General features: G+C 53.8%; 1 protein-coding gene across 1 annotated transcript; it reads right to left on the minus strand.

The window, feature by feature from the left end:
* Nucleotides 1–11,138: 11,138 nt before the first annotated feature.
* OVOL1 (ovo-like zinc finger 1) lies at nucleotides 11,139–19,970 on the minus strand. The gene is made up of 4 exons (XM_006860914.1): nucleotides 19,871–19,970; nucleotides 13,337–13,554; nucleotides 11,672–11,861; nucleotides 11,139–11,434 (listed from the first exon to the last, which is right to left on the minus strand). The coding sequence occupies exons 1-4, from the start codon at nucleotides 19,968–19,970 to the stop codon at nucleotides 11,139–11,141; spliced, it is 804 nt and encodes a 267-aa protein (XP_006860976.1).
* Between the last annotated feature and the right edge of the window lie 2,766 nt (nucleotides 19,971–22,736).

Below are 22,736 nucleotides of genomic sequence, written 5' to 3' on the forward strand. Positions count from 1 at the left end.
CCTTCAGGGGCAGGAGTCCCGTGGGCACCTACAACAGTGCAGTCTGAGCCTGCGGCTAGCAGATCCCTTTGCACACTCCCAGGGGGGTGGGTGTCTGCTGTCCCCAGTTCTATTCTCATCTTGGTGCCCCTCCCTGGTGTTTTTCCTTCATGGGAGATAAGGAAGGGATAGATTTGTTTGTCCAGATGCCATCGGGTGATGACTGGTGAGGAGAGGCGTGACCCCAGGTTGAATGTCAGTCCCGTCCCACCTGCCAGCTCTAGTCCTGATTTGGGAGTGTCAGCACCAGCTTGATTCAAACCTATGAGGTGTTGGGAAACCCCTTGGGCAGGAGATTTCGAAATGAGATTCAGATTAGAAAAAACAAAACACAGTAGGGTGGGGTTCCAAGGAACAGGGCAACAGAGAAAGCTCCTATCCCAACACCCCGCTGGATAGCGGGGATAAACAGGAGAGCCCCAAATGGAGAGGAGGCCCCAGCCAGCTGCACCTGGGCACTAGGTTGTTCCTTGACTTCCCCTCCCCACCCACAGCAGGAGGCACCCAGTTCTCTCCATTCACCGGGCGAAACCACAGTCTAGGGCATGTCAGCACCAGCAAAGTGTAGATAAATCAGAGGCTCCCACAGAGAGGAGACTGCTGCGGGTGGTGGTTGGAGTTGCGGGGGGACGGGGGGGAGGTGTCAAAAGTCAAACGTACTGGTTAAACTTGTGGGTAATTTGGAGAAGGGGCTGGTGATGAAGTTCAGGGTCCGCTGACTGCTGAGCAGAGTGGTCTGTTAGCTCAGGACATAGTGGCCCCCTGGGTCTCCTCAGGCAGGTACTGGTGACTTGAGGAACACAGAGGAAAATGCTGGCTGGATCCAGAGCTAGAGAGAGGTTGAGGAGAGGGGAACAGGAATCGGTAAAGGAAGAGCAATTCTAACAATCCCAGAAAAGAACAGGATGTAAAACAAAAAAGCCAGGAGGGGTATCCAAGGAGGAGCACAGAAAGGAAGAAGGAAGAGTTCAACACCTCACTTGAAGGACCTGGAATGGCTGGGTCAAACGTGAGTCCCTAGACACGGTCAATATTTGTCACGTTTCATTTGGTAAGTCCACCCCTCCCATTTAGGTGGAATGAAGAAAGTGGTTCTCTTTGAGGATGTTTGGGGCCATCCTTCGCAGAAACAGAGAGTGGAACTGTCAGAACTAGCTGACTGGCTGTGAAAGAGAGGGGCTTGTGATTCACTAGCTGGCTTGCCACCTCCGCCCAGAAGCAGTGACGTCCCCTCCGTCTCGTGCAGGGTGGGGACCTATCCAACTGGAACCACCACCCTGCCTCTCCCAGTCTCCTTAGATGACAAGCTGTGGCATCCTTGGTCCACCCAACTCAGCCCCCAAGCATCTTGCCAAAATATCGGTAAACAAGTTGAGGCGAAGGGGGTCACAATCCTGTACTTGGGCAGCTTTCGCCTCCTTCCTAGCACCTGACACCTGATGGACCAGGTGTTTCTCATCTTGGGCTATGCACTTCTTTCCTCCCAGAGTAACTCAGAAGTTCCTCAACACCTTCCTCTGAGCTCAGAGTAAACTTATTGCTATTTTAAAAATACTATTACTATGAGGCCAGGAAATCCAAGAGCTTACCTGAACTGCATGGGAAAGTTGTCCCCACCTCTGTCACACCCACTGTTCTCAGCGGCCAGCACCAACTGGACCACTGAGGCTGAGCACCTTTCTTGCCAAGCTTAAACCAGAGTGGAATGTTATTAACTACAGCATCCAGCGTTTGTTTAGCACTTTCTTGTTCACAAAGCAAATTTAATCTTATTTAATCTTCACAGTAATGCAGCGTTACTGTTACTTCTACTTCTAGGACATTGAAACCAAGTCTTAGAAAGGTATAAGCAGAGAGACTGAACTATGTTCCCTCCAAAAGATCTATTCAAGTCCTAACTCCCTGCACCTGTGAATAACCTGAGTTGGAAATAGGGTCTTTCCAGATGTATTCAGGTTAACCTGAGGTCATACTGGGTTAGAGTGGGCCCTGATCCAATGACCAGTGTCCTTATAAGAAGAGAGAAATGTGGAATGTGGAAGAGGGAAAAAAAGGCACACTGAGGAAAGATAGCCACTTGAAGACATGGATACAGGGATTGAAGTGATGCTACCAGTTATGTTGTTGTATGTGCCATGGAGTCGGTTCGACTCATAGTGACCCTGTCCAGGGTTTCAGAGGCTGTAAATCTTTACGGGAGCAGAAAGCCTCATCTTTCTCCCGTGGAACAGCTGGTAGTCTTGAACTGCTGATCTTGGGGTTCACAGCCTGATTCGTAACCACTACGCTACCAGAGCTCCAATAGTACCAGAAGGCGAGGAATTGCCAGCAATCCTGTGTGCTTTCTACTGCAGTGTTGTGAGCTCGGTTGGCTTTAGGTTTTGCAGTTACAGCAAGTCAGGATTCCTGAGTCTCTTGCATGACCTCCATCTCTGCCCCTGAGGTGGCCTCAGTCTGTGCCCTTAGCCTCCCGTCCCACCATCACTTCCAGGACCATCAGACAGGAAAAGGATTTTTGCTTCTTGATGAAGAGCAGGCACTTTATATAAAGCTGATGTGTCATCTACTTCCTGTGCCTAGGACTCCTTCAGAATCACTGAGGTTTCTTTTCATTACACAGACAACATGGGGCGTGATAGAAAAACACACAGGATAAAAATGGGAATCCCACCCCTGAACAATAACTTACTGCTGTGAACACTTTGGTTTGTTTAGTTTTCCATAACTTTTTTTATTTAAAAAAAAATTTTTTTTTGGTTTTCAATGAAAGTGTACATAGCAAATAAGGTTCCCATTTGACAATTTCTACCTAGTTTTTTCAGTGACATTAGTTACATTTTCCACAATGTATCACTATTCTTTTTCACTGCATTCTGGTTGTTCCATTTCTAGTACTCTAGTTTCCCTGCCCCTCTGTCTTCTTTTTTTGACTTTTTGGAGGCTTCCATAACTTTTAAGAGACACATGTGTCATTACTTATGTTTACAAAAAATGGAAAATCCAGCCACCCCGTAATACTCTTGGAACTGTTGTTTTTGATCTTCACTTTCCTTTCTTAATTATTTTTGAAGATTTCTTTTTGTCTAATTTTTATCATTTGAGGTTCTTTTATAAATAGTTTCTCCATTACATTTTGCCAGTTTTCCATGGTATGGAGTATCTTTTTTCTTATAGAGATGTAAGAACTCTTTTATATTAAAACTCAATAAAAGGCGATGCGCACACCCAATAACTCTCTAAGGCAGAGGAGAACTGTGCCATAGGGTGCTCATGGCTGTCATGCTCTATGGCGACAGCCACATCTTTCTCCTGAAGAGCAGCTGGTGGGTTTGAACGCAGATCGTTCAGCCAGCTCAATGCTTAACCCACTGCTCCACCAGGGCTCCTTTTTCTTTTCTATTAAGAAGACTAAACTTGGAACTGCCAAAATCTCATTTTGACACAGTATGAAGGGACCACTTTGAATCTATGAGCCTCTCGTCTTCCCCGGACTCTCCCTAGCAGACCCGACACTTTGTTTTCTTCCCTGTCTTCCTTACCTTTGACAAATCTACCCCAATCCCTCTATTGCAGTTTAAATTCCAGACCCCGAGGAGCCTCCTTAGAGAAGGACATGGCATCACACCAGACACTGTCCCTTGTCCCTTTTGCCCTGACCTCCAGAGCCTCTCCCACCCCTCCCCCTAGGCCAGCTGGTTGGAGTTAGGGAAGACCCCCATAACACTTCAGAAAACCATGCTATGAACTCCTGGAATTCCTTGGAAGACAGTGGAAGGAAGGTGGAGGGGTATGAGTATGTGAGGAGGAAGTCCTAGCCAGCTTTTTTAGGGCCCCTCTTGTCTCTGGGCAAGGCCCTTCTAGCAGGGCTGTCTGTGGCCGGGCAGTTGGCAGCAAGTGCCAGGCGGGTCCGCTCCTTCGACCTGTTATTACCGCTGGCAGGTTCATCTGTGCCCCTGGCCAAAGGGACACAAGTCATTCCTGTTCTCCGGGTCTCTGCTAGCAACTCACCCTCTGCGTGGGGTGGGGGGGAGGCGCCCAGGCCTGTTACCTGGAGTCCCTGAGACGCTGGCGGAGGAGGCAGGGAGGGGGCTGCAGGAGCCGGCTGGACTGGCCGACCAGGTGGTGAGGATGGCGTGAGTGTCTTGCTGACCAAGATGGTTACGTTGGAAAACTGGGACTGTAGGGAGGAGGTCAGGGTATGCGTGGGGTGGGGGTGGGGGTGAGGGGCAGGGATAGGAGTTCACCAGGAGCTGCTGTGGGCATGGAAAGGCCTGAGCCATCTGAGCCCCCAGGCTCCCTGCATGCACCCCCCCCCGCAAGCCCACCCTTTCTCCAGAGGTGAGATCTCTCAAAGCAGCTGTGGTTGCGGTCTTGAGCAGGAGCAAACACCTGGCATTCTTGTGGGGCAGCTAGGTCCCCACACTCTTGCTCCTGGAGTTTTGGGTCCCCCCAGCTCTTCTCTGGCCACACATTTCCTGGGGAAGAGAGGCACTATGTTGGGGACCTGAGGCTCCTTAGCTCTGACTTGCCTCATCTGTGAAATTAATAACTCAAGCAACTTCTGGAGCTGCTGGAAGATTCGTGGGATCCCAGGCTCAGTACATGAGACAGGTGGGAGGTGGGTGCTCACCCTGGCTAGTCCTTCTTCCTTTCTCAGCTCTGCTGACATGCATGACATTGGGGAGCTTACGATGTCTCTCCTCACAGGCACACACTCAGGGGTGGCCTGTCCAGCTTGCTCTCTGTCCTTCTAATGAGTGGCTACACCTTCCCCTGTGCAGACTGGGCCATGTTTGTGTCCCCACCAGGAGGTGGCCTGCTAGGGAACAGGGACAGGCCTCCTTCATCTTTGTGTCTCCATGGGCTCTGGATGAATGAGGGAAGGGCTGAGTGAATGAGGAGACCTCACGTCTCTTAATCAGAGAGAACTGGAGAGCAAGGGGCCAAGGGTTAGCAAATACAGACCACCTGATGTGCAACCCTGAGGAAGACGTCCTCTCCCTGAGCCTTCAAATCCTTTGTCTAAAATTAGGAAAAATAATAGCTACCTCTAGGCTTTGTTGTGGAGATTAGAGGTGATGTCAGAGAGAAGCCACCACACCAGCGCTACCTGGCGCGTAGTAGGAGCTCAGTAAATGGGAGCAGCCATGAACTACTGTCACGGGACTGTTTATAGGTTTGCCTGAAGCCAAATGCCAACTCCAAGGACTCTTGGTTCAGCAGCGAGTGACTCCAGGCATTCCCAAGAAGGCTGGGGTCCCTGTATACGTAAAATGAGGTAGGCAGCGTCACCCAGCACCTAACAGACCAGATCCTCACGTCTCTGAGCCAGGTTCTTTTTTGATTGTGGTAAATATATATGGAAGCAAACATTTGTCATGTCAACATCCTTCACATGCACAGTGTAGTAACATGTGCTAATCATGTTGTGCAACTGTCGCCATTATGTTGCCAAATGTTGCCATCACCCAGAACAGAAGCTCTGAGCACATTTTAAAATACCTGCTTTATGTTTGATTCTGTGTAGAAAGATTGATGGGGGTGCGGGTCGGGGTGGAGGGAGTGAGTCTTTGTACCTACTTTATAGAGAGAAAAGTGAGGACCAGAGGGGATCGTCCACAGGACACACCCAAGCTATATCGCTTCAGAACCCAGAATATTAAATATCACCCGGGACCACCGTTGACACTCCTCTCCAGCGTTGACCCCCACAGTGACTGAGAACCTGAGAAATCTCAGGGTATCTCAGAGGGAGAATTGGGAGGAATTGACTCATTAGGTTTAGGAGCTCAAGAGCTGGGTGATGTTAGCCTGGAGACTTGGAGAGGAGGGGTCACACCAGAATAGACTAGAAAATCGGGAAGGGAATCAGCTGAGGAGGAGGCAGGCCAATCAGTTTTAGCCATATTAAGTCTAGGGTTGCCATCCGCACCACAAGGTCAAGGCCACCAGCCCAGGCCCTGGGTCTGGAACAGCCACCCAACTGGTCTTACTTCAGAGTTTTCATTTTCATTCCATTCTGTTCACTAGCACATACCCCCTGGCTTGTGCCTTCTTGGGGAAGTCAGGGCCACAGCACTTTGGCCTGACCTTATGGAATTTTGTCCTTGAAGATTGGTTTGTACATCCTGTGTCCCAGGATTGAGTCCCTTCACAAGTCCCCCACAAATGACTCCCAGCCTCTGCTGGTGGCTTCCATACAGTGGGACTCCCTCTTTCCTGAGCAGCCCACACCATGGCCTGGAAGAGCCCTCTGCTCGCAGAGATGGGTCTGTTCCCCTAATTCTTACCTCTCTGAGGTAAGGCCCTCCTAGCCACCTGAAGTAACTTTGCTCCTTGTTCTTCCTTCAACAAACAGCCAGGCTTCGTCCCCCCTCCTCACAGAGCACCCCCCCAGTCAGCAGTCAGCCAGGCCCTGCCTCCCCGCCCCCGCCCCCCAAGCACCCTCTTCAGTGCCCTTAGCGCACCCTCTAGCCCTTCCTCAGCTCTGCAGCTGCAGCTTGCTCCTGAATTTCTTCAGGTGCTTTACCTAGTGGGGGCCTGGAGTCATAGTCTTTGTAACAGAAAGTGGCTTTGCTGGTGGTGGTGGTGGTGGTGGTGATGTGCCCTCGAGTTGGTTTTGACTCATAGCTTGAGCCTGTAGGGGGCTTCCGAGGCAGAAAGCCTCTTCTTTCTCTCGTGGAGCAAACTGGTGGATTTGCAGTGCTGACTACACATAACCCACTATTCTACCAGGGCTTCTAAGAAAGGGGCTTTAGAAGTCAGGAAGTCCAGTCAGTTTAGCGATGAGGAGACAGTTTAAGTGACCTGCCCTAGGTCACACAGAGAGTAAGAGACAGGGCTAGGAGCAGTCTCCTGATTCCAGGCCCCTGCTCTTTCCCTGATGAGAGCAGACAGGAGGAAGGCGCCTTGGGCAGCTGTCCCCAGGTTTCTGTTACTGTCTAAGATCACTTAAGGTTGTTACTGCTTTTGTCAACTGCATCCCTGTTGTTGTATTGAACCTCAAATCAACTAAAATCCCTAAATTGTTTGATCAATCTTATTTCCTTCTGCTTGTAAAAACATAATCTGTGCTTGTTGTAAGAGAAAAAAAAAATACATAGAAATATCAAATATGAACCTTAATGTTGTTGTTAGGTGCCATCGAGTTGGCACTGACCCATAGCTACCTTATGCACAGCAGAATGAAACACTGCCCGATCCTGGGCCAACCTCACTACTGTTGCCACACTTGAGTCCGGCGATGCTGCCACTTGGCCAATCCATCTCGTTGGGGGTCTTCCTCTTTTTCTCTGACCCTCCACCTTACCAAACACGATATCCGTCTCCAGTGACTGTTCCCTCCTGACAATATGTCCAAAGTATGAGAGACGAAGTTTGGCCATCTTGTCCTCTAAGGAGCACTCTGGTTGCACTTTTTCCAAAACAGATCTATTAAAGATTTTCCCATCCTACACTTGGTTGTCTCTTTTTTTTATTATTATTTTTACCTAAAAACAGGACTCTACCTTATCCTAGGAATCCTGGTGTGGAGCTGTTGGCTAATGCGCTGGACTTTAAGGTCAATTTGAACTGTGAGGTCAGCGGTTCAAACCCACCAGCCACTCCTCAGAAACCCTATCAGGGTCGCTATGGTTGGAACCGACTCAATGGCACTTAATAACAACAATCTTTATCCTGGGAGCACTGTGGCTCTGTAAGATAATCACTGGACTGCTAACCACAAGGTCAGAGGTTCAAGCCTCTCAGCTACTACACTCCCGCAAAGATTTACAACCTTGGAAACCCTATAAAGGGTCACTATGAGTCAAAACCAACAATAAACACCATCTTTATCCTAGGATCCCCCAGGTGGCACAAAGGGTTAAGTGCTTAACTATGAACTGAAAGATCAGCAGTTCAAGAGGCACCTTGGAAGAAAGACCTGTTGATGTACTTCCAAAAAAAACCAGCCATTGAAAACAGTTTCACGCCCTGACACACCACACGAGGTCCTCAGGAGTCCTCGATGAGGTCACATTGCTAAGTCCCTCCCAACTTCCGGGTTTTACAATCTTGTTATCAGTTCTTATTGGCACTCAGCACGACTCAAATGCCTGTGGCCAGAGGAATGAAGGAAGCAGAGCTGAGCCAGTTGAGCCCCTCCGCTCCATCCACCGGCCACACTCCTTTTCCGTATCTTCCATCTCGCTCTCCTCAGACCTGAACATTCTGATCCCCTGGTTTATCCAGCCCACCTCTTCCACGAAGCCTTCCCCAACTCTTTCAGATGCAAAAATCTCCTGGATGCGTGGCCACGCCCTTTGCCCTGGGTTAGGTATTGATTGCTTATCTCTTCTGTCTGCTGCCTTGGGTTTTATTTCCCAGTCTGAGAATGCTCACAACTTTTCTCGTTTCTCCAACAGGACCCAGTCTGGAGTCGGTTTGGGCCCTCACAATAGGACTGCCTGGCCAACCCTGCCAGGGAGGGGCCCTTCGGAGGGTACCTTGGCACCCTACGGTTCTGAGGAGCGGGAGCCATGGAGCCCAGGACTCCCACCCCCACACCCCTTGGTGTCTAGGGAGCTGTCTCCAAAAGTTTACTGAGCAGTTAACCGTGGGAACTGCCAACAATGGGGCTCAGCTAATCTCAGGCCAGGAAAAAATGGGATTATGTTAGCTCCTCAAATTGAGAGGTTTCTGGAGATAAAAAGCTGCCAGGCCTAATTCAGGAGACTGGGTGTGTTAAGTGCAGTGGAGTTGTTTCAGACTCAGAGACCCTGTATAGGATTTCCAAGGAGTGGCTGGTGGGTTTCAACCACTGACCTTGTGGCTGCCACACTTCCCAGTGGCACCTTGGGAGATAGGCCTGGCACACTATGGAGCAGTTCTGTATAACACTTGAGGTCACTATGTCAGGGGTTGACTTGAGGCCCTTTCACTCCTCTGAGCTTCTCCTAGGGGCCCCTTAGAGGAGGCCAGGTCAATGTATCCCTGTTCCTCACAGCTCCATCAAGCCAGTGCCACCAATGGAAGAACACTTCCCTGGGACTCATGGTCCAGTGCAGCTCTCCTGTGGGGCCATTCTGAGGAAGCGATGGGGAGGCCTGGGTAGTCTAGAATTGCCTTCTGTTGGAAGAGCCTTGTGGGACCCCATGGGATGGAAACACAGCCCCTACTTCAGAGGGCCGGGAGGAGTAGTGAACAGGCCCGAACCAGAGTCATGGGGACTGTGACCTTTGTGCCTATTTGGAACACAGTGCCACCCCCTGTGACACAACCCAGCAGAGTATGGGCAAGAGCGACTGCGATTGGCACCCCAACAGACAGCTCTAGGGCGACAGGGCACCCGGGGGCCATGGGTGATCTGGTGGGGGGCTTTAGGCAACTGGACCAGGGGGACCCCAAGGACCTCAGGGAAACCCTGCACCACTACCCTTGTCTTGACTTAAGGTCCATTGGTAACCGAAGGTGTAGAGCTTTAACAATTTATCACTTGTTTCTATTCATCTCCCTGCATGGGGCGAAACAGAGACCTATACAAAAAGCAGAAATAAGTTTAATAAAATAAAACAGACAACACAGAGCCTATGGCCCCCTCAGATTGGCAACAAACCCAGGAACACAGAAATGTAAACAAAAACCGATCTTTCAGAGAATGCTCTTTATCACTTTACCATGACATTGCTTTCAGAATACAGCAGGGCCTAGACACTCACAAAAAAAATACTTGAAAGGAGAATAAAACAGAAGCTCAGGAACCGTACAGACAAACAGGGAGACACAGGAAGTCGGGAGAAGGTTACTTCCTCCTGGTCACTCGGGCTGATGCTGCTCCTTCAGGGCAGGGCCTATGTGGGGTTTGGCTTCAAGGCCACTCCTGTCTTCTGCACTGTGGTCTTCTATGGCGTGAGTGTGCCTCCCTAGGTCTCTGCAGGATGTCACCCATCTCTTGGGCCCTCAGGACACGGGACAGGTCCTGCACAGGTGCCCTCCGGCTGGACCAGTATTTTACTTGGATAAGATGCCAATTGTGAAGATCTTTCAGAAAGAGCCAATCAGCCCACAGACAGGTTAAGGCACTCAAACCCAAGAAAACAGGCAGACATAAAATCCATTACCCACCGAACACTCCTTCCTTCACATGGCTCCCAAGGTGCTTGGTTTTCATTTTGGTCCCAATCTTTGTAGTTGTCAGGTTTCTGACTCCACCAGGAGCAAAGCAGGCCTTCTAGCTTAGACTCAGGGAATCAGACTCATCTTCCCACCTGGCTACCCCGAAAGCCCCAGCTAGACAAATCCCCCATCTTTGGGAGTGGCGAATCACTTCATAGATGGTCTGTCCTCAGGAGGCCTGGGGCTGCCAGGAAAAGGGTGAAGGAAGGAAGAGCAAGCAGGACAGGGGACGCAGAGGGAGGAGACGCTGTCCTCCAGGGAGGAGCTGGAGGAAGACAGAGATAGAGGGTTACGTGGATCTGGAGATACAAAGACTGGGGGGTGGGCCAGGCAGCCACTCCCAGAGCCAAGGCACAGAGTCTGAAATGTCCAGGATAAATAGAAGAACCTGGGAACGGAGAAGAGCCAGCTCCATCCCGCTCTTAAAAACAGTCGCCATTGGCACCAAAAATATATTAATATCTGTACATTTGTCATCTTTAAAAACAAAAACAAAAAAAGGAAAGAGAACCTCCTTGGCACCTTGTGGCTGGTTTCTTAAAAGTGAGGTGCTATGTGGACAGGCCTCCTGTAGACAAGGACGTGCATGGTGCGCACGCCTGCAGCTGTTTGTACGAGTGTATGTGTGCGTCTCCCTGTGGGGAGGACAGAGCCTCCCCACAGCCCTGAGTAAGAGAAGCACTGATCGGGAACTGTTGTCTGCTTCTCCACTGCAGTCACTTGTAGAGGGTGCCCATGGGGAACCTGTAACCCGGCTCTGGGTTGAGGGCAGCAGGGCCACCCTTCCATCTTCCTGAGAAGGCCATCTCCGTAGGCTCTCGGCATCGGATGGAAGGCAGCCCCGGCCTCCTTCGGCCCCACCTCTCCCCAGGCTCAGAAGACCAGTGTGAGTCCTGATCACCAAGGTCCCGGCCAGAGGAGGGTGGGCGGGCCTCTGGGGCCACTCACAGGTGGTGGTCACTCTGCAGTAGGGAGGTGACGGTGTTCTGCAGGGCCACGGCCACCTTCTTGGAGGTCTTGCGCAGAAGCGGGCTGTCAGGGTGGTGCTCTTTCAGGTGGAGGACGTGGCCCTCCTGGCTCTCGGACGTGCAGCCACACTCCTCACACACGTACAGCTTGGCCCGGCGCTCCTTGTAGGCATACTTCTGCTGCACACCATGGATCTTCTTGAGGTGAGACTCCAGAGAACAGCGCTGCGTGAAGGCCTTATCACACAAGCTGCATTTATAGGGGCGCACGCCTGCGGGGAGCAGAGGGCCGGGCATCAGCACTGCCCCTCAAACCTTCACCCTTAGAGCTTCCTGGACTTGGAGGACAGGACCCCTGATTCTAGGAGAGAGATGCCAGGACAGCCCGTCCCACAAAAGTTCACCGACTTCCAAATTTGGAACTGAGGGGAAACTTGCCTAGAGGGCCAAGAGGCTCTCCTTCCCAGGAGAGCTGGGGAGCTTGACCTTAACCTTGGGAGCCCACTTACCAGTGTGGGTGCGGACATGTCTCTTAAGGTCAAAGGTGTCATTGAAGCCTTTTCCGCAGTACGTGCAGAGGTGCCTTTTGACGTCATTGTGACACTTCATGTGGCGATTCAGCATGCGCTGGTAGGTGAAGGCCTTCTGGCAGATGTGGCAGGTGAAGAGGTCTCCACTGGGCCCATCGCCCAGAGTCACCTGCAGACAAGGAAGATGTCTGTGACAAATACCCAGAATTTGGGCTAAAGATGGGCAGATTTGGGGGACAGGAAGTCAGCCCCCTGAGAATGGGGCTCTCACTCAGGTCCCTTTATCACACGAATGGCCCTATCATCTATGAGCCTTTTTAAAATCGTTGTTGTTATGTGCCGTGGAGTCGGTTCTGACTCATAGTGACCCTGCACAGGGTTTCTGAGGCTGCAAATCTTTACGGGAGCAGAAAGCCTCATATTTCTCCTGCGGAACAGCTGGTAGTTTTGAACTGCTGACCTTGAGATTAGCAGCCCAATTCATAACCACTACGCTACCAGGGCTATGTTGTTGTTAAGTGCCACCAAGTTGGTTCCAATTTATAGCGACCCTGTATAGGGTTTCCGAGGAGCAGCTGGTGGGTTTGAGCCGCTGCCCTTACCAGTGGCCGTACAGTGCTGATCCTACAGTGCCACATATTAATGGATGATTTTAAATGTATGCAAAAGTAGAGACACCACCATGTTACGTGCCCCACATCTTGTCACCATCAGGTCCACTTCTCCTTCATCGCCTGGGATTGCTGGGAAGCACATCCTGGGCACCTGTCCATCTCTGAAGGCCTGCTTGGCACTTGAGCGCCTCTCCAGGTATGCTTGCCAGTACAGGTGAAGTGGCTGTCCATCCCACCTGTGAGCATTCTGGGGGATGCTGGTGCTCATGGGCAGCCCTGTCACTGGCATCACCCTCCCCCTCTTCCTGGACTCCTGGAGACAAGTCTTGCCGCCTTCCCCTCCCTCCCAGGGAAATTCCCCTGGTCACAGCTCATTCAGAGCTCTTGGGTCAGGGCCCTGTCCTCTGGTAGGGTGTCCTATCCTCCCTACCCTTGTGGACAGATAAGAGACTCTGTGATGTCCCGAGAGCCCAGTGCTGGCTTCCTCCAGATAGATCACACATGTGGCCTCCACAGGTTGGTGGAAGGAGCAGCTCTCACGGCCAGTTCTGTCAGTTGGCATGCAGACAGTGCTGGGAGAACCCGTGCACTGATGGCTGCTGGCAGATGCTAGCAGACCCGGAGATTCCAGGAATGCAGGCCCGCTAGCTGCCTGGCCTTCTCGAAAGCAGAGGCACTCCGGCCCGTGTCTAGCCTCACTGTAGTGAAGGCTGACATAGAGGTTGGGAAGGCAGACCTGGATGAAGGCTGATGGCTGGTACAGACCATGGGGAACCTTAACTGTCTCCCACTCCTGCCCCCTGGGCCATGAACTCCACGGTTCATTTGTTTGGAACCCCGTTGCTTCTCCCCAGAGCCTGGCACGTGCACATAGGCCCACACTTCCTCTTCCCACGCACACGGGGCTCCAGCGACGTTCATTCTCTGCAGTCCCAAGCCCAGATCCAGACCCAGCTCTCCCGAGGGCTGCCTTGTGCCCTGCCCCATTGCCCTATCCATCTGTCCTCAGTGGGACACGAAGAGCCGGTACCTTCATCTTGGTGCGCAGAAAGCCATGGTCTCTGGCCTGAGCATCTGCGTGGCGAGCCATGTCTTCAGAGGGCAGCTGGGCCACCACGCATGGTGCAGGGGCTATACTGTAGCTGGGGTCCCGAAGACTCATGTCCAAAGCCAGGGGGCAAGAGGGGGGTTCGGCCACGGATGGCTCCGGCTCCCGGTAAGGCTGTGGCGGGTAGAAACCCAGGCTGACTAAAGAAAGAAAAAGAGCCACATGAGGGGCTTGATTGGGAAAATGGGGCCCAGGGGGGCTTGCGAAGGTTCCCTGGCCCTGAGCTGGCCGGGAACCTGGAGCCTCTGGCCCTCCCCTTCCAGGCATGTGGCAGAGCAGGGCTGCCCCCAACCCTCCCGACCCATTAAGGTAATTACTGGTGACGCCAGCCAAGCGCCACAGCCCACAGGCCTACCCTCTGAGTAATTTGTGTCTTAGCGGAACTGGGAGGACCGAACCTGCCCTGCCAATTATCCTCCCAGGCCGTCTGCTGCCCCACCTGGGCCAGTCCCTCTGGATTCCAGGTTCATGCTCTGCGGGGGCAGAGGATGGCCCAGGAGGTACTGGGGCCTAGGACAGCACTTTGAGACTCAGCGTGGCCTGAGTGGTCCTCGCCTACAGGTGGGGGTAGGTGAGGAGGGGGAGACTCAAGTGGTCCTTGCCCACTTCCTTCTCTGGGTGTGCCCACCAGGGTGCCTGGCTCCCATTCCGGCTCTACAGGTGAGCAAGCGGGTGGGGCAGGACAAGGAGGAGGTTGGAGAGCAGCAGGTGGATGCGGCGGCGTAACAGTCTCCTGGGCGGCCTGCCTAATGGTTGCACAATCCACCCCCTCAGCAGGGACCGCTCACTGGGCAGAGGGAGGCTGGGCACCCTCCGGCAGCGGCGGCACCGATACCTGGCAGCCCTTTGAGGCGGCCGCTCCCCGGTGACACCTTGCACTAAACGGGGCTGCCTAGAAAGAACCAGAAGACAGTCCTTTGGAAGGACTGATGCAGGAGACAAGTTGCAAATCCCGTCAGGCCAGGGCAAAGAAGCCAGTGTGTCAGTTTAGTTAGTATTCATCTTCCCCCCCCACCAAAGTCTCAGTTCTCTAAATAAAGTCTGTAAACAAGGGGGACTTTGCAAGTCGCAGAAGGAAAATTCCAGAAGGGCCTAGGAAAGAGGCTGGGCAGCAGCAGGGCAAGGAACGCAAGAGGTGGATTTAGGATTCTAAAGCAGGCCCCCTGTACCTTGCTCTTCCGCAGGTGCTGAGACAAGGAAGGAGCTGAGGACCCAGGATGGGCTGGTGGCCACGGGACAAGGGTGGAGGGGCAGTGGTGACACAGGGGAAAGCGGGATAATCGTAGAAGAAGGGTAGATGTGAAAGAACTGACATTTTCCGGAGAGGCCCCAGTTCTCACTCGCTCAAAACACAACAAACATCTGAGAGGAGAATGGGCATGCCCACCATCCAGAACCCGTTCTGCGGGCCCTGGCGTCCATCTGTCTGGGGGACTTCAATGAGCCACCTCATTCCTGGCAGGTGTGTTGATTCACTAGCGCTGGGCCCTCAGCCTGGGCTCGCAGGGACCGTGTCATCAGGATACATGTTGTGAAAGGTGTCTGTCTGTCTGCATAAGACTGGGAAGGGGGTCTGGGGTTGGCAGCTTCTGATGTCGCTGTACCAGTGACTGGAGATGCCAGCTGAGAACTCAAAACTGAATGACAGTGTGCTTCTCGGTTTAGGGAGAAACCAACAAATCCTGGTCTCTCAGCATTGGACCCCACCATCCCACTCTGCCCAGGGGGACAGCAGTACAGGGGGCAGGGGACAGCAGGTGAGGGTTGTTGTGTACCACTGAGTTGGTTCTAACTCATACTAATACTTTACGCAGAGTAGAACTGCCCCAGAGCGTTTCCAAAGCTGCCATCTTTATGGAAGCAAATGGGTGTATCTTTCTCCCTTGTAACAGCTAGTGGGTTGGAACCACTGGCCGTTTGGTTAGTGGCTGAGCACTTAACCATTAAACCACTGGAGCTGCTTAGGTGAGGGTTTAAAACAACAACAACAAAAACCCACTGGCATTGAGTAGATTCCAACTTATAGCCAGCTGCTCCTTAGGGTTACCATCAAGACTAAATTTTTACAGGAGCAGACAGCCTCATTTTTCTCCTACAGAGCAGCTGGTGGGTTTGAACTGCTGATCTTGCTGTTTGTAGCCCAACAATTAACTCCCTATGCCACCAGGCTTCTTTAGGTGGTGGTTGTTGTATGCCATCAAGTCAGTTCACACTCATAGTGACCATGTCTAGGGTTTCCCAGAGCGGACTGCCATGAGAATGCATTGTCACTTTCGGCTCCCGTGCCCCCACTGAAGGAGAGACTTGTGTTGGGGTACTAAGGATCCAAACTACTTTGGGAGGACCTGTCCACACGATCCTGCGGAGGCGCTGAGAAACTGGGGACAAGGAGTGAGCAGCCTGGCTTGTTCTCGGTGCCTCCTCTACCCTGGGTGAGGGGCAGGTGGGGCTGGATGGCAGCTCCCTGGTGTCCAGGGTGGGGCTGTTTGCCTCCTGCTACCCCTGCCAAACCTGTCTTCCCACCACCCCCGCGAGTGTGTCCTGCTGCCGTCGCACGCACAGGGAATGCTCATGGCGTGCTGCTACTGTCACTGAGTGTCACCAAGTGGCAGGCGCCAGGAAACAGAACTGGTTGGGCCCTTGCTTGTTGCTTCGTCCCCTAATTAGATGTTTCCGGCAAGGCGGTGGCTGCCGCTGGGGCTACTCATTGCTCGCCCACAGCTGTGGAGTGTGGCAAAGCCGAACCTGCGGGCCTCCTCCCTGCTCCCTCAGGGGTCTTGTGGGCCCCCTCTTGTTACCCAACCTGGACCATGTAGAGGGCACGATCAGACCTCATGGGTGGTGTTCCCCTGCCGTCTCCTCAGCAAGTCCCCTCTTTCTTGAAGTGACAGCTATTGACCTAAATTTGGGACACAATGCCAGGTCCTACCCCATCTATGGCCTGGGACCAGACTGGGCAGGAGACCCAGCACACGGGAGATAGGTGGGAGCCAGGTGGGCTTCAGGCAGACTTTATCAGGAGGGGCAGGGTCCCCTGGGCCCTTTTCCTCTAGTCCCAAAAGCCAGTTAGCAGTCATCCACAGGGACACCGGCTCTGGCCAGTGGGCCCAGGTGGTCACCCTGGCAACACAATGGGCCTATCTGTTGGCCTTTTGTGTCCATCCTGCAAACTGCCAACACAGTTTTCCTCTGGGGCAATACCTTTACCCCCCCCCCCCCCCCCCCCTTCTCTCCCCCCCCCCCCCATCCCCCCCGTCTCCCTGCAGGTTTTCATTTCTGTGACTGTATGAAGGTGAAACCGGGTGTCTCAGCCCTCAGCCAGTTAGAACTGGGCTTCCTTCCACTTCACACCCCCCACAAACACAGGACTGGGCATGCCTGGGGGATGCCCCACTCAGTCCACACAGACCCCTTGTTCCGCCCACACCAATGAGCAATATGCACTGGGGGGGGACGACCCTGACTTTAACATGTCCAGGCTTCGATGCTGCCCTCCCCTGCTCTTTCTGAGACAAACAGCTGGCAGCCTTCTGCTCCTAGGCACAGACAACTGATCAGATGGGCAGCTTGAACAACGGCCCCCACATGGGACAGGTCGGCCCAGCTAGCCCAAGCCCATGGTGCTTGTGTACTGACCCAGAGCGAACTCCTCCCAGAGTGCTGAGAACCATCACCTGAGGCTGACTCGCTCCTGCTAGCCTCATGTGCCTGCACTAGATCTCTGGGGTCCAAGGGGATGTTCTAAGTTTCAGCCTGGAAAGACAGCGGCCGATGCTCCCACACTACCTCGCAGCTGAGCCTGTCCCCCTCCTCGGGGCTGATGAACTGTTAACACCAGAGCCTTTCATTCCTGCTTCCAGGAGCTTGGAGAAGCAGGCTGCCGCCCTGTTATTTCAGCCACCAGTTCAAGAGGTGGAGTTTACCCCTAGGTACAGGTGCTGGGTTCATTGTCAAGAAATCAGCACTAACTACTCTGTTACTCCTCACTCAATATTGACCCAGCAAAGGGGAAAAGCCACACAGGGCAGGGGAGGCCCCGGTAGAGGGCTGTGACCCCCTCAAAGGCCCCATTCCCTTGTCAGTCCTCCAGGGCCGGGGGGGCCATTGCCCCATTCTTGCCTGCCTTCCATCCCTTTAGACTCACGTCTAGGCTTTTCCCTCAGCTAAGGCTGAGGAGGTCAACTGTGGCCCCTGCCTCAGGAAAGGCTGGTGTGATTGGGACCCTGGGCCCTGGAGCCTGAGCTGCCAGGCTGGGGCCTAGCATTTCAGTCCCTACACCTTCTCCTGCCTGGTCTCAGTGATGCTTTGAGGGTCCCAGAGGGCCTGGCGGGAAGGTCAGAACAAACACTGCCATGTTCCCAGTGCTTCTCCCGGGGGGAATAGGTCAGTGCTTACTGGTCACAACGTGCCGAGACTCTGTGAAGTGGGGTGAAGGAAACGTGCCGGGCGGCTCCTGGGGTCATGGTTGGCTGGTGATGGAATGGCCCAGGCAAGGGACAGGCCACCACAAAACATCCCCCCTCCAAGTCTCTGAGGCACCCAAGCGTACATGGAGAACGTTCCCTTACTTATTTCTACAAACAGTGGGAAAGTTCTCTCTAGGACTCATGGCTTTCAGAAGTACAGTTAGATACATTAACTTCTACCCTCTACTTGATTCAGCATCACAAAAGGATAAAGCAGAGATTTAGACCCCAATACTTAGCCTGGCAGGCTTGCCACCTCAGTTCATCCGGCCGCAGAAGGAGCAGAAGCAGGGCGCTCGGACCCACCACAACCACAAGACCCTGGGCAGAGTCCCCAGCCACCAGGATCGGAGCAGGGAAATGAAGTTCTAGTGAACTCAGGGAAGTCAATGATTTGAACAAACGGAATTCTTTGTCCTTTGTAAAAGTCAACACATGATCTGTTACTGATTGGGATGTGAAATAAACTAAAAATAACACGCGACCAAGTCTAGAGCAAGGCAGCTCACCTTTCACACAATCCAAGTTCAGATGATCAGATCCCAAGGAGTAGCTAGGCAGCAAATTGAGCATGGGTGAGGGCGGAGGTGGGCAAGGAAAGTAAATGGGCTCATACAGCTACCACACAGCCCTCCAGGGCCCGCCAAGCAAGAAACTAGAGTCCTGGGCCCACTCCAAGTCCACCTCCAGGGACATCTTTTTTTTGTCTCAGTTTCCCAAGTGGGATCACAATTTACAGCATGCTCCCTTGTTCTAAGGAGGATGTAGAAGAGGGGCCCAGGAACTTGAGATAGGATTTAGAAGTCAAACACACACAGTCTTTGGGTCCTGCAGGGGGCGAGGGTGGTAGTGGTGGGGACCTCCCCCACTACACTCCTGCCCCCAACTATTTCCTCATGGGGAAACTGAGGCAAGAACGCTTGTAGGGCACCTCATCACCCGTAAGTCTCCACTCTCCTACAAGATCTGGGGCGGTGCCAGGGAGCCTGGCAGATCAAGGGTCAAAGTCGGTTGGTTAATTACCACCTCTCCCCCCTGGGAGGCGCTGGCCGAGGTTCAGCGCATCCCCCACCCAGCCCCGGGAGGGGAGGTTAGGAAGGAAACAGGGCTTTCTCCGGATCCCACGGTTTGTTGGGGTGCATGGTATGCGGACGTATTCTCAGGGCTTCCAAGGGCGAAGCCCCTGGGGGAGTAAACACTTCGAGTTACTCATTCAGACGGACGCCGTCTAGGCGTCTCGAAAACAAATTGCCTTCACCCTTCACCTAGGCTGGGTCCCCCGGTGGGGGAGGGGGTAGGCTCCCTCAAATCACTTCTCTCAGCTGTGCCCTCCGCGGGGCTGAAGGAAGAGCGGTCCTAAAGAGGAGAGACTTGACCCCACCTTTGTCTAGAGGGTAGGCGGCGCGCAACTTGCACCTTCACTGTGAACCCCGCAGGCCACTGGCGGGAGTCCGGGGTAAACTCCGGGAACCCTGCGCTGGAGCGACCCCTTAGCAGCCCCAACCAGGTCTCCAGGCCACCAGGGCTGTGGGGGAGGGGCCAGAGCCCTGAAAGGGGCAGAAAGTCCGAATCTTCTCTTCCAAGTAGCACAAACCTCCACCAAAACTTCATGTTCGCTCCCTGCCCCCCAAGTGGCATCGCTTCAGTGCTCTCCGCCCGCCTCATCAAAGTCCCAGGTCTCTGGATTTACGACGCAAGAATGGAGGGTCCCCTGAGCGGTGACACACCCCGCTGCCTCCCCGGCACCACGGCTCTGGTCTCCGGCCCCCACCCCCCCCAGTCCTGGGAACGGCTAGCGTCCCCCACCTAGACCCCCGCCCCGCCCCCGCGGCGCCGCCTTCCGCCCTCCCCTCCCCCGCCGCCCCGGGTCGCCCGCACCGCCGGCTAACGGGGCCCGGGCTCTTCGCCATTCAATCCGGCGCCCGCCGTCCCTGGGTCACCCTTCAGTCCCGGGTGCCGCGGACCGGGGCTCGGGCCGCGGAGCGCCCACCTGGCACGTAGATCTCGCCGCGCTCCTCATCCGGGAGCTCGCTCCAGTTCCTCTTGCACGTGGAGACGCACGGCTTCTTTACTAGGAACGCGCGGGGCATCTTCGAACTCTGCTTGCCGGCACCGTCCGCTTTCGTAACTAGAGCCGGGGCTGTCCCTCCTTTCCCGGGCTGGCTGCAGGCGGGGGGCAATCAGGAGAGCAGTCGTCAAAAGCGTCCCCACCTTCCGCGAAGAGACGGTGTCCAGGAGGTCGGGCGCCCGCGACCAACTCTGCGACGATGTCGCCGTCCTTCCTCCCAGAGAGATCCCTTGAAGCCAGGTGCGCTGGGCAGCGGGCAAGCGGCAGGTAAGCGTCTGCGGCTCCACTGGCGTCCCCCGCGGCCGCTCGGGAAGTCTTGAAGTGCGATCCGGACGGACGGGTTCACGCTTTATTGGCTCGCGGCGGTGTGTGTTGGTGGCTGGGGCGGGAGGGGGTGAGTTGAACTAATTAGCTTGGAGTGGCCCGGGGAGCGACGGCGCATGCGTTGGGAAATAACGGCGACAACCCACCTATTTGCTACCTGTCGAACCGGTTTCCATTCCGCTGCCGGTGAGGTGGCCTCGCGGCCCGGGCGGGGCGGCGGGCGACGGGCGTGGGCGGGCGCGCAGGGCACCCAGTACCCAGCCTCTCTGGCTCTCCTAGCCGGCGTGCAGGCGTTGGCAAACGGGAGTTTCGGGAGGAGCAGGGAGGGAGGGGGCAACGTTATTTGCACCGGCGCTCGCACGGGTGATGAAATGAAACTTGTCCGACCGGCCGCCTGGCGCGCCCGGGGCGCCAGGGGAGGCGCGAAGCCGCCGGGCGGGACGGGCGGCCGGCCCACACTTGTTGAACCGGGCTGGGCCCCAGATTCCTCGGAGCCCAAAGGCCTGGCTGAACCATTCCTGGTTCCGCTGGCCGCCGTCTTCGTGCGGAAGGCACGCGGGTGCCGCCGGAGCGCGCAGGCCGTTGGGCTGCGAGAACGGTGGACGCCCGTCGCCCAAATACTAAGCGGTGATGGCCGCTAGGCGCCGAGCCGGAGCACCAAGCATGAGGCCAACTCTGGCTGGGGAAGTATGGAGGACTTCTAATTATGCTGAAAGACCCCCGCCCCCAGCGCCTTAGCCATTGGTGCACACACCCCTACACCAACCCTCCTTCTCTTTTCAAATGGCCGGATATCAGGTGCAGGGAGGCCCGAGGGGAATCCGGTGAGGGGAAGCTAAGGATTCTTGGTTGGATCAGGCTCAGCCTCCCTGGCCACTGCAGCCATCTCCCTCACTGGCAGCTTCCTCCATCCCAGCCTCAGCTGAGGTTCGGTCCATTGGTCATGCTCTGCCAAGTCCCGCAGGCCTAGTTGGAGGGATGACCCCCGTCCCTCGCAAGCCTTTGATCACTTGGTGGCCCCCAGGACGCACTTTACTGGGACACTTTGGCCACTGCTGGACATCTTGTACTAGCAGACCTAAGGGTAGGATGGGATTTGTTTTCTCCCCGTATATAATGTAGCGCTGTAGGATAAGCACTGGACCTCAAGACCAAGGGTTCAAATTCACCAGCCACTCCTCGGAAATCTTATATAATAGCGCTATGAGTCAGAACTGAATCGATGTCACTTAACAACAGTATATGAAATAAACTAATCTCATAGATTCCCTACCATACATAGTACAGCGTTCTCAGCTAGGCAGTTTGCTGAAACGAATTGAAACACCTTTCAGTTTGAACACCTTTCTTCTGCAATCAAAGAGTAGTAACCTGCCTCTGGTGAACTTTTAGGTGTCTATTTGAAGATATTTTCTCAAGAGGGAGGAAGCTTCTAGAAACCCTTCATGTCTTCTCCTCAGGACTTTGTGATGTGTGTCCCCTTGGTGGATGGGAAGAGCTTCCAAGGCAGATGAGCCTCAGAGCCCTGCTCCCCAACTCCCTTAGCCGGGAGTTTGGCCAAGGAGTTTTCCTTTCCAGCCTGTTTCCTTGTCTTGTCACCCCAAATCAAGTCATCTATCTCCTGGGGATGCTGTAAGGATGATGTGCTCTCCTGATAAACAAAACAAACAAAAACCACCATTGCCATCTAGTCGATTCTGACTCACGGTAACCTCATGTGTTACAGAGCAGACCTGCTCCATTGAGTTATTGGGGTTGTAGTCCACTTCTGTGGTGCTGTTGGGTAGGTTTGAACTGCCAACCTTTAAGAGCAGCTGAGCACATACCGCTTGTACTACCCAGGATCACTTTGATCTCTTGACAGAGGGTATTAAAGCTCACCCCTTCACCTTTCTTGTCCAGGGCTCTGCCTTCACATAGCCCATACTACCCCCCGCACCCTTTCATTCAGCTGGCATTAAATGTTGCTGTTGCTAGCTGACATCAAGTCGGTACCCACTCATAACGACCTAATGCACAAAGGAACAAGACACTGCCTGGTCCTGCATCAGTTTCACAATAGTTGCTACGCTTGAGCCGATTGCTGCTGCCATGGTACCAGTTCATCTTGTGGGGGGGTCTTCCTCTTTTCCAGCTTCTCGAATTATTTGCTCAACATACAGATCTAGTAAGTATGGTGAGAGAAACAACCTTTTCAAATTTTAAACCATTTACTTTTCCCTTGTTCTGATCAAATAAGGACTATGTACAGGTTCCTTAAGAGCACAGTTGTGTTCTAGAATACTCATTCTCTGCAATATTGTCTTATAGCTTGTCAATAAAGCACAGGAAAACATCTTTCTGGTACTCTAGGGGAGCTCTGGTAGCGTAGTGGTTACGAAATGGGCTGCAAACCTTAAGGTCAGCAGTTCGAAACTACCAGCTGCTCCGCGGGAGAAAGATGAGGCTTTCTACTCCCGTAAAG

Source organism: Chrysochloris asiatica, unplaced genomic scaffold, assembly GCF_000296735.1.
Source record: "Chrysochloris asiatica unplaced genomic scaffold, ChrAsi1.0 scaffold00040, whole genome shotgun sequence".
NCBI classification, from domain to species: Eukaryota; Metazoa; Chordata; class Mammalia; order Afrosoricida; family Chrysochloridae; genus Chrysochloris; species Chrysochloris asiatica.

What these genes read in the sequence shown, in the direction of transcription:
- OVOL1 (XM_006860914.1), bottom strand. Translation starts at nt 19,970, where the DNA reads ATGCCCCGCGCGTTCCTAGTAAAGAAGCCGTGCGTCTCCACGTGCAAG. An exon ending in CGGCGAGATCTACGTGCCAG is followed by an intron (nt 13,555 to 19,870) that starts GTGGGCGCTCCG and finishes TTCTTTCTTTAG; the next exon opens with TCAGCCTGGGTTTCTACCCG. An exon ending in ACATGTCCGCACCCACACTG is followed by an intron (nt 11,435 to 11,671) that starts GTAAGTGGGCTC and finishes TGCTCCCCGCAG; the next exon opens with GCGTGCGCCCCTATAAATGC.